General features: G+C 40.0%; 1 protein-coding gene across 1 annotated transcript in view; it reads left to right on the forward strand.

Annotated features, from left to right (window-relative positions):
* The window catches only part of CDH13 (cadherin 13), a 967731-nt gene extending 961566 nt beyond the window's left edge, over positions 1–6165 (forward strand). The window contains exon 14 of the mRNA XM_075939988.2: positions 912–6165. Coding sequence (XP_075796103.2) covers positions 912–919 — 8 coding nt within the window. The 3' untranslated portion in view covers positions 920–6165. The remainder of the gene's footprint in view (positions 1–911) is intronic.
* Positions 6166–12278: the final 6113 nt, after the last annotated feature.

Consider the following 12278-nt stretch of genomic DNA (forward strand, 5'->3'; position numbering starts at 1 on the left):
GTATTTGCCTTCATGGCCCAAGCCTGCACGTAAACAGATCCTTCTATCTCCCTGTAGCCCTATTGCAATGGGGGTCCAGCTATTGTAGGATCAGGACCCTAATTTGTTTTTGAGAGCCAGGGCCAGCAAAACAACACAGTTGTGGAGTTTGACCTGAATTCTTTCTAACGCCTTGTGCCTTCATTCTCAATTCCAACACAGTATTTTCAGCTCAGTGAAGGATCCATCCAAGGCTGAATGGGGTCAACGAAAAGGCTCCCGTTAACTTCAGTGAGTGTTCGAGCAGATCTTAATTGCTTCTTTGGGTCTTCTGTAGTCACCTTTCTGATGCAATGCAAAGAGTGACTGTCTAAAAAAGGCAGATGTATGCTTCACAATGTGATACCTGCAAACACGAGTGTTTTCAAATTGGCTAAGATAAAAAAAAAAGAGGTATACTTTGGATTCCTGTGTATCATTGGTTGTTTCTCTCCTACCACAGCCTCTCCAGGGAGCATAAAACACCAATTGGACTATAAATTTTAAAACTGTATATTCTGTAAAAAGTTGCCTGTTTTTCCTGCACTGTTGTTGGTTGAAAAGAGAGAATTAGTTGCATTTTAGCTCACTTTACGCAGGTGTAATTGACTAAGGTGCAAAGAACAAAAGGGCTAGGTCACAGGAGCTCCTGTCTCCTGTTTTGAGCTCAGACCACTGATAAAGATCCTTAAGTGCCGGAAGTGGCATTCTGAGGTTTGCTCCATAGATTTCTGTCTTCGAATAATTGCTTCTGAAGCTGGATGGTTTAGCTGTGATTGCTTAATAACATGCATGCAACCCAGTGAGTAATGTGATGTATTTTCCCCCTAAGGAATAGTTAAAGAATGCAGTGATCTGCTCAGTAATAACCACACACATTTCCCATCACCTAGGTCTGTAAGAACTCCTGACATTTGAAGCTGACCTACTGCGTTGCCATGGCAACAAGACAAGGAAAACATCCAACTTGAAGATCACAGTTTACAGTTACTGTTCTTCACTACTAGGCCTCAGTTCCTCCTGATTCAGTTTCATTTGCAACCTCACTTAGTCTATCCGACTGTACGTCAGTGTTTGACAACCTCTGCCCTTCCTGTTGTTCAATAATGGATTTTCTCTTGCAAGATGCAAGGTTTATGCGAATTTTCACTGAATGTTAAAAGACCATGACATCTCCACGTGACCTTCTGGGAGCTGAATATAGAACGACTCCATTTTTTTCTATCTGTTGACTTGTTGCTATTCAACTGTTCAAAAGCAAATATTTTGTCTGTGGGTTGGTATTTGCATATGTATGAATGTATGTGTGTATATATATATATATTTATATGCAGAGAAGAGATACACAATAGGCTTAGCTTTCATGAGACATTTGTCTGAAATTTGGGAGGGACAGAGCCACAGATGAGTGATAACAATTGTCCTATCATAGCTAAACCCATTGTATATGCTATTTATACAATGGTGTAACACAAAAGGCAAAAGGAACTGCAACCATACCATTAAAATCACCATGTCTATAGTGCCAGCTAGACCAGAGCCAATCCTCCACAATGCCATTTCTTTTACCTCAGGCCCAATGAACAAGAGGCATGAATTCCCAATGCTCTATTTCCCATCACATTTTCTTTCCTTCAACCACGTGTGGTCATGATGAGGCAGCAAGGAAAGCAGCTTTTTACTCTACATTACAATGACAGCAGTACTGGAAGAAAAGGAGGCTGTAATTTTCAAGAGGGCTGAAAACTGTCAATTGATGCAACTGCACTAGGTCATTATCTAGAATATTGGCCCACTCTGGGCCTGAATCTGTTTGCTCTTGCTGGTAATTATTTGCTGGTAAAGTGGAGGGCATTTTAAACTTAGTGCCTGGTCTGCAGAGGTGATCAAGCAGATAGATGTATACCTGTCAGAAGGCCTAGGAGACTAGTAGAAGTAATAGGATTTCTTTTCAGATGCAGTGATTATCTCTATTTTTGACCCCCTAACCACAAAGGCCTGTTCTCTCTCTACTGCCATGTGGCTCTCATTGACATCTCTGAGTGCAGTGAGGAAAATAGATGTCCTATTGTATAAATATATTCATATATAGAGTTTGAGATATATAATATATATATATATATATACGCACACATACAAATACATGTACACACAGTTTTCAATTAAAAGTAACAAGATCATTTCTCTGTGTGTGTGAAATAACCACACTTGTTTGCAAACATGGAATTAAAAGGTGTTCATGATGTATGAATATTAATCCTTTTTTTATTCTGTGAGCATGTAAGGTAAACAAAAAACTTCTAACTGTATCAAGATGAGCATCCTGTTAATAAATTGTAAATGATCCATCAAAGCTCACACCAAATTTTTTATACAATTAACATACACAAAAAAATTATACTAGTAACAGACAGTGGCTTTTACTAGAGCTTGCCAGTAACTAGGGTGAGGTAATTGTCTTAGAATATTTTAATAAACTTGCTTATTTAAAGTTTAAAGAACAATGCTTTCTTATGCAATAGATCTTCACAGCTGTGTTTTTGGTTAGCATTTTTACAATACTTAAGGGTCATACTGTATGTTGTCATTACTGCCGTGAGATTATATACATCCCTTCCACATCATGTATATGTTTCAATAGGAAAGCTTTCTGGAAGTATAAAAAATAAATTCCAAACACACATTTAGTTTTTTTCATGATGTTACTCTAGGTATTAAATGTGTATTGGTGGTGAAAAATTGCTGTACAATAGCTTTTCTCCGACTTCTTGTATTATACCAAATATTACAACAGGTCCTTTTTAACTAAAATAATAATTAATATGGCAGCAGCAAAAATGTTAGCTTGTGTGGTAGACTTCCCTAAATTTGAAGGTTTCTTGCTAAGACATCAACTACCTGGATACAAAAAGCTGATTTTCTCTGAGAGCTTAACTCTTCAAGTCCTCACCCAGGAAAATTTCTCACTGATCTTCTTTCTTTGGCAACTCAAACATCTATGACGCATGGTGAAAGTAGTACTGGAGGTCAGTGGGTGGCTCTTTTGAGAAGGATTTCCGGAAGGTTCCTTAGGCAACTGCAGGCCTTTAAGCAGAAAGTGCCTATCTCAAATGTCACTCTCACCTGAACAATTGCATGTCTTCTGCACCAGGGAGTGCTGCTGCTATATAATTGCCAATCATGTATACATATAAACAAAGTGTTAAATGCAAAGTATGGAAAAGGAAAATGGATGTATACTGCAGACAGCATGGATCTTTCCCAAACAGGAATTGCACCCCATGCCTTGGTCTACTAAACTCTCTTCTTGAATGTAATGGAAACAACAATTGTCCTGCCACATAAATGTATTTTTCTAATGGGATCCTTCTTTCCCCTGCCTCTGGGCATCATTCAGAATCCATCAATGCAAAGACTCACAGGCTACGTCTACACTGCACGGTTATTTTGGAATAAACTATTCTGGAATAGTTATTCCGAAATAGCTTATTTTGAAATAGCACATCTACATTGCAGGGAAGCCTCAAAGTCTGAGGCAGGCTTCCCTAATGTAGATGTGCTATCTCGATTTAAAGCCCCAGGAGGAATAACTTAGAATGGCCCTTGTGAGGGTCTATTTTGAAATAGCAGAACTGGAGCATCTATACACACCTTTTTTGAATTAGCCATTTTGGAGTAGGCGTTATTCTTCATAGAATGAGGTTTACAGAAGTCAGAATAAGCCGTCCATTATTTCAAAATTATTTCAAAATAACGGAATTGCTGTGTAGATGCTCGCATAGTTATTTTGGAATAATGGTCATTATTCTGAAATAATGTTGCTGTGTAGACACCCCCCATTGATTTCAGTGGGCTTCCATGAGACATTATGTGAAGCTATCCCTGTTTTTAGTTCAGACCAAGGAGTGTGGATCATTCTAAGGGGGCCTAAATCCAGAAACAAAACTTTTTTGTTTAAATTTATCCTAGCAACAAGCTGTTGGGTAAAGCCAGTTGTCTGCCATTTATGTGCAAGAATATGTGCAGAGTAACATCTCAAATAATATTGCAGATTCTTGACCTATAAAAGGGACAGCGGTTATCTCATCCAACATTGTGGGGACTTTTTGCAACCTCAACTCTCATTCTCTCCTGTTCATATGCCCCTACTTCCAGCCTGAGCTAACCTCTGTGCATTCTAGGCACACACAAAAGAAGACAAAGCTACCATCTTAATATTTCTTTCTCATTTCCCCATGCCCCATATTCTAGAAAAACATCCATCAAGAAACCCAAATCTTACAGCCTTATTCAAATAAGAAGCTCTGTTAAAACTTACGGGACTCCTTACACAAGGGAAAAGCCCCAAGATTACATCATTTCCTGAAACTCAGGAACTAGCAGAATTTGGCAGCATTCTCTGTCACGTACTATCAGAAAAGATCAAAAAGTAAAAACCTCAGATTTTTTTGCATTTCCTTTTTATGTTGGATTAAGTTTTGAATTTGTCCAGGTGTATCTTGCTGTTTTTGTAATCCATCAGTTATTTTAACGTAGTTATTTTAGTTTCTACATTTATTTCACTATGTGTGGATATGTGTGTAACATATGCAAGGTCATCCGCATTTGGAAAGACACTGAATTGAGTCATTTTCAATTTGAAGCATATGCAAAGCAGTGCTGGTATAAATCATTTCATTTCAAAACCCTGTATTTTCTGGTAAAACATGAATCCAATATGACAGTTATTAAGTTAATCAAAGAATGGTGTTGATTAGCAGAATAAATGTGTCATTTTCAGTGTATTTGCTAACGGAAACACTATCAATACACCTCATGAACGTGCTCACATTATGCCTGTGTGCATATATTAATGTACATTATGCTCAGTAACTGCAGGTCTGAAGATCAAAACAAAGGAAAGCCAGCATTAATTTCATGGTGGGTGTCAAATAAGATTTATATTACAGTCAAACAATGTTTTTATAATATACCCATGGAGCCCGATTCTCATCTCATTCCCACCTGGGTAAATCAGGAGTAACTCCATTCACCAGAGATATTCAAGATTTAAAAAAAAAAAAAATCCAGCCTGCTCTCTGTAAATCCTTATATCTTGAGATATTTCATCTCATCACTCAATGCATTCCTTTTGTCAGTCCTCTGTAAATAGTAGAGTACCATAATTAGTCATAAGACACTAGGAAATCATTGATCTATTATTGTAGGTCTGTCTTGAACTTAGGGAAATCTATATTCTAGATGAGTCATACTAACCTCTTTGAAGTATTCCTTAGGTTCCCAGTACAATTTTGTTTAACTTTTATTTAGCATGACCACAGCTTCTAATCAAATAAGTCCTGTTGGTCTCTTGGGTAATCATTCAAACTAGGGTCCTCTGTAATACAATCTCATGGATTAAATTAAGGATTTCCAATCAGTTGATAGTGACCCAGTTGATAAGTGACCCAGTTTCAAATGCTTTAGTTAATCATCACAGGAAAGTGAAGCATGTATGTTATACTACGTGATCCCTTTGCATCATTGGTTTTCTAAGACATGGTGATTGCCAATTTTCCCCCTCTGCTGCTACCAATACACTTAGCCATTTAATCACAGAGCAGAGCTTTGTACACAGATCACATTGTGTTATTGTTTGTCTGGAAGTCAAGTTTTTACCTAATGTGTTTATCTCATGTAAAATTTGAATAAAAGATGACAAAAATGACAGACTCACAAATAACAGGTCCAAGAAAAAATATATATTCCCCTTACTGCAGCGGTAGAAATTCTGCTGTCCAAGTGGTACATCTCCCAAAGGTATCAAAAAACAAAACCAATAATTCTTTCCCATTTGATTCTTGACAATTTGTAACCTTGAATTTCACATGTTAACTATTTCAGAAGACAACACTATAGCCCGCATAAAGCAGCTATGGATAACTATTTTACTGTATAAAATGTATAGCCCAATGCTCTTACTACTTTGCCTAACCACAAGTTATGATGATTGCAAAATGTTTCAATGTCCAAAGGAAACGAAAACACACAAATTCTCAGTGAAAGTTACTGGTTGCACAATTCCTATGTGTGTGTAGATATGTAGATATATAGAGATACACACATACATATATAGATCTATATTTAATCTAGGTAGCAGGAGAGAGTGAGGCTATACAGCATGGGGATTTGGAATAAGCAGTTTAATTTATGGATGAACACACGACTCAAGCAGAGGTATGGTTTCTGCATGGTCAACCCAAACTGCTGAAAAGAAATGGTTTATTCCCACCTCTGATGTTGTATTGATTTAAACCTCACTCAGCTCTTTCTGTCTCTCATGCTCTTTCTCTTTACATTGATTTATATAATTTAAACGTATGCATAATTGTTTACTGATGCCTTTTGATTTAGTTGTCTATGTACCAGCAAGTCAGTAGCAATGTGAAAGAGGATACAGAAAGAACCTAATCCTAACTTTCTTCAATACCAGCAGGATGGCAATATTGCAAGCATTAGTCCCATCCTCTGAAAGTTATGCTTCTCCTCTACATTAATAACTGTCTGTCTTTGGTGTTTTGAGGTTAAATGAATTTAGTCTCAAGGGACAGAGCATGGGCATGCATGCATATGTGCCCTGCCCATGATGGAGGATTGTAAAACAAAAGCATGTACGGTGGTGAATTCAGTACAGACATGCTGTGTGATTAATTGAAGCATTCAGTGGTAACCTCCTAGGTCATCACATTTGCCCCCATCATGAACTCTTGTCTTCTTCAGTCATCATTGGGACTTATTTTTAAATGATTTTCTTTTTGCAAAAGTTCAAGCGAGGGGAAAGAAAAGCTTTTGTTTGAATTTGAATATTTTATTCAGCTACTTTTCCAGCTAATGGTTCCTTTAGGCCCCCTAGTTGCTGAATTGCTTGCTGTTTCTGAGGTGTAAATAAACGTTTTGATTTATGATGTGGTTGCAAAGAAACTTGTAATTTATTTGTGAAATGCTCAAATAAAGGATGTCTGGGCTTTTATCCTGTTGTCTGGGCTTAGACCTTCCTGAGACCACATTGCATAAAGGGAACTGCATAATCATTCCATATAGTCACCCTTTTATGGGTGATGCAGGGTTCTGAACCCACAGCACACTGAACTAGCATCAAGATCAGAAGAGGCAGCACTAGGAGGAGGCTTGCCAAAGTTACAGCTATTCTGAACTGTGCCTTAGCCCACTCCCCCATAGCCACCTATAACTGCTGGTACTTTCCTGTTGCCCAGCTTTGAAGCAGAGTAGACAGCGTGGTGACTACGGGCTAGGAACTCAGCTTCAGCAGCAGTGAAGAAGTAACCCACACTAGCTCAGGCTCCTTGGATCCACCCTCCATGGTCACTGCACCCCGAGGGCTCTGCTGGCTCTGGAACCAGGTCCCCCCCACCCGGCCAGCCCTTACTGCTGCAAGTAGCCAGTGTTCTGCTCTGTCTGGCTCTGGCTTCCAGCTTCCAACTGCGCCAAGGCCTGGGGCTACGGCAGAGGTGGGCAGGGCATTGGAGGATGGGAGCTGGCACAGCTCTTTCAATCTTCTGTCTAGCCCCAACCTCAGCCTCCCCACTGGGAAGAGGCTGGCCTGCCCCTGAAGAGACAGCTGCCTTCATTAAAGAAATAAATTGAACTGATTGTAGTTGGCCACAGAGTGGGACCAGGGAAGGCAAGAGACTATTCACCAGACTTCATATGACAGGGAGAAATGGATTAATTTACATACTCCAGCTCAGGTGAGGATTATGCATGTCAAGGACCCAGTTTTGTCACATTACTTGACTTCACTTCCCTTTGGCTTCAGGCATCTAGCCCTCATCACCGTCTTCCAGAAGAAGGAAGCTAAGGGCTTCCAAGATAAGCCACCCTGGACAAAAATCAAATGCCAAAATAAAGTTCAACAAAGTAGTGAACACTACTGGCTGGCACAGTGCTGGACTTCTGCGCCCGCGCAGTACTGCATTTCCGCAATGCTTCCTGGCCCACTTGCATGGTACCAAAATGGTGTTCTCCAGAATGTGCTGGTAACTTCCTTTGAGTACCAACGATGATCCAGGAAACTAAGGGAATGCCCTCCCCCCCTCCCACGTACAAGTGCCCACACCTCTGTTTCAATGATATAGTTGGCAAGAGAAACTTAACATTCTCCTGGGAGACCTCATAGGAGGTTCAGGACAGGGGAGTTACCAACATATTAACTCCCCATTGCCATATTGGGGGGGGGTCTCCTACAATGGTTCTGCCCTTATGCTATGAAGAGACTGTGACCGGGGAACCAATCTGCACTGTGGGAGAAAACACCTAATATATTTAAAGTCTAATGCTCAGGCGCTAGATTCAGCTTGCTGAACCCTTCCTACCAGTGCTTCAAGTGAGTTACCGTTCAGATTGTACACATTTATTACTGAGGGAAAGACCTCAGGAATGGCCCAGTACCAATAATATCCGCTTGCTTCAGTATAATGTCTTTCTCTGCAGACATAAGTCAAGGGACAATGCTCTTTCTATGAGATGATCTTCCTCAACTATAACACCTTGGTTTGGACGACATGCAATCTTTTCCCCTGAATGCCCTGACATGCAGAAGGGAAGTAAGTCACCATTGCCCAGAGCTTTCAGCATTGCATTATACTATGATTTATTGTTTAATATGTCTGCCACATTTATCACATGTGGCTGTAGAGTGCCCCTCCTTATGGCATGGGATGCATTGTTCATGGTTTATAGGTGGGAGCATCACCATTTCCAGACAAGATAGGCAAATATAAGTTGCTTCTTCATTGCAAGGCAAGCTGAAATTGCTCAGTTAGAAAATGAGCACGCCAGCTGGCCTCTTGTTTCAATGAATGATTCCCTTGAAAACGATGCCCAACTTGCTTCAAATGCTATTGTGATTCTTAAGCATCTGTTGAATAATAATGGTAGAGTTTGTTCACAAACTGCTATTGGTTGTCTGTAGTAATTCACCTAACTCCCATGGTTTTGTTTCTGCTCCCTGCTTAAATGACTGAAAAATTTTAAAGCAGTAACTAATGAGTAGCCAATGAAATGCAGCTGGAATAAAATAGGACACACAGGAAAAAAATAGTAAAAATAAATAGGAAGTTTTCACCTTATTAAATGGTAAATTGCTGGGGAGGGGGAGGGCTGAGGCTTTGTATTGTCTCCTATGCTGTTCAAAGCAGCCATAAACGATCTGAGGTGGCAAAGTTTGCAAATGAATCAAAATGATTTAAAAGCGTTAAGTCCAAAGCTGACTGTGACCATTCACAAAGGGATCCCACAAAATGGGGGTGATTAGCAGTGTTCTCTGTAAGCTGTGCACATCTGCAGACACTCAGGAGAGAGTCATATGCTGCCCAGCTGATTAGCAGCATGCCCACAGCTCGAGTTTATGTTTCCACTAGTGGTGCACATTGTCACATGCCATGGTGCACATAGAAATTTATTCTGCACATGGATGGAAAAAAATCTGAAAGTGAGTGGAAAAGATTAGAGCTGCAACATAAATAGCCAAAGTAAGAAAGGTAAAGATGAAAAAAGTTAAAAAATGGAGTGGGGGAAATACCTACAGGTAAGTTTTCCGAAGCACCTACAGGTAAGTCTACACCACAAAGAAAAACTCACAGCACCAAATTGCTGAGCTTGGGTCAACTGACTTGGCTCACAGGGCTTGGGCTAAAATAGCAATGCCAGTGTTCCCGCTTGTGCTGGAGATTGAAATCTGAGACCTTTACCCCTACTTCCTGGGATTCAGCCTGGGCTCCACAGTGATTTCTGAGCACCGACTTTCACCAACTTTGTCCCAGGGGAAAGTCAGTGCAACTTGTTCTTTCACACCCTTTTCAGCCCCTCCCTCTGTCCCAGTGATTACCATTTCTTGCTATTCTTCATAAATGTGACAAAAATGGACACTTTGGGTACAGCCACAGAGATGGTATTGGATCATCCTGTCTGCTTTCCAGCTAATATAGGATTTTTTCCAACGCTGTATTTTCCTATTGGGCTGCATCAATCTTTTCAGTCCCTAATTTCTGCAGTTTCTTCAAGCCACAACAGGAAAAAAAATGGCCTGAGATTGTTCCCCCCCCCCCCCCGCCCGATTATTATCGCTGATGAGTATGCCATGCCTGACATAATCACTGAACTAGTAAGCAATCAATACACCTCGGAGCTGAATAGCTATTTCTAATTCTATATTTTCCACCAAAAGATATGCAGAATTATCTAATTTTTCTGTCTGTCTCTCCATTAAGGTACCCCGTCATTTCATTCATGTGCTTTGATTTGTCATGATTTGTCTTCTATTCCTTTGCATTCATGAGCCATCAAGAGTTTAGCTATGGTGTCAATTTAGTGATCTACTTTTAATTGTGGCTCTTTGGGGGCACTAATACAGGTGCTGGTCTTCATCATGTTCCTAGCATCTTAATTCATGTTCCTTGGCACTCTGCTACTGCACATTGTTCTTTAGTAAATGAACACTGAGAACTTGAAGTAAATGAAACTTTTTGCTGCAAACAGCTCCATCCTTTGGGGCACAATCCAAGATGCTTTTTAAAAAAATGGGACAATCAAAGAAGTGCTCTCTTCTCTTCCTTGCATTGACTCTAAAATGAGCGGAGGAGTATGCACATTTTAGAAGCTGTCTTTTCACTGAGCTACCCCCAATCTTTAACCAGGATAAATATATGAATTAAAATTAATTGTAATGCAAATCAAAGAAGACAGTTTTTGCAAAAAGCCATACCCTTCAATTTCACAAAAAAGGGTCATTTGAGGCCCTTTTTACTTTAGTGTTAAACTGCAAGTGCTCATTAAGATCACAATTCATTAGGAAAATAAAAAGTAATACAACTGAATTAATTTGTCTTGCACACTAATTAATATGGGAATTGGCCTAGGGGAAGAAGCTATATAGACATGCACCAGGGTAGATGCAGGGTTGCTGGTAGCAAATCAATACATAAGAGAATCACACAGTGGCCTAGCAAAATCACACTTTGGCCAGCAAGATGTTACATAAAAGAATCAGACACTGATTTTTCTATTACTTTGTCCAACGCTTTATTTGTAACCAAAGTATGAAAAAATCAGAGACTGTTGGGTGGATTTGGGAGAAGTTTTTTTCTGTTTTTGTTTTGGAGAGGTCATTTTGTTGCTTGAAGAGTGTTCGTCCATTTCCCATTAAAACCTATGAGCAAGCAAAAACAAACAAACAAACAAAGTTGCTCAAACTAATATTCATCCACTAAACTAAACCTGGATCTTTGTTCAGTTTTGGATTTGTAAATGAACATCACTTGGTTTCCTACTTCTCTCCCTCTGTCCAATATCTCACTCATTTGGAATTAGAAGACAATCTGACGTATCAGTGTGTCTCACCTCTAGGACCTTTTTCAGGTTGTGTAGCACCATGAGGCTTCGGGAGATCTCTTTTTGTTTGTTCCCAACATGGGTCACTGAGTCATACGAAACCAGACAGTTCATAAGACATCTTCCTGAGTCAAAAGATGTTTGTAGGTTGCAAACTGGACTTTTATAAAACATAACTCTCTGTCTCTCTCAGAGTTGTGAGGAAAGAAAATCTGTCAAACCTCTAGGGAGAGGGAATTCCAGTCCCACACAGGGTGCATCTAGACTACACGGCTCCGTCTTCAGAGCCATGTAAAGTAGTTTCACAAGGCATACCGGAGTGGTCAACAAAGGCTTCCCTTGTTGACCGATCCGCGTCTAGACTGCTGTGTTGTACTGGATCAGCTGATTGTCAGCATAGCGCAGCAGGCATTTTTATTTTAATGAAGCGGGGATTATTTAAATCCCCGCTTCATTGACTATGTCGAGTAAACTACTTTACATGGCTCCATCGTCGGAACTATGTAGTCTAGATGAACCCACAGGCTGTGTCTAGACTGGCAAGTTTTTCCGCAAAATCATCTGCTTTTGCACAAAAACTTGTCAGCTGTCTACACTGGCCACTTGAATTTCCACAAAAGCACTGATGATCTCATGTAAGATTGTCAGTGCTTTTGCGGAAATACTATGCTGCTCCCGTTCGGGCAAAAGTCTTTTTCCGAAAAACTTTTGTGCAAAAGGGCCAGTGTAGACAGCAGAGATTTGTTTTCCACAAAAAAGCCCCAATTACGAAAATGGCGATCGGGTCTTTTTTGCGGAAAAGCGCGTCTAGATTGTCCACAGATGCTTTTCCATAAAAAGTGCTTTTGTGGAAAAGCGTCCTGCCAATCTAG

Source organism: Pelodiscus sinensis, chromosome 12 (genome assembly GCF_052426305.1).
Source record: "Pelodiscus sinensis isolate ZL-2025 chromosome 12, ASM5242630v1, whole genome shotgun sequence".
Classification (NCBI taxonomy): Eukaryota; Metazoa; Chordata; order Testudines; family Trionychidae; genus Pelodiscus; species Pelodiscus sinensis.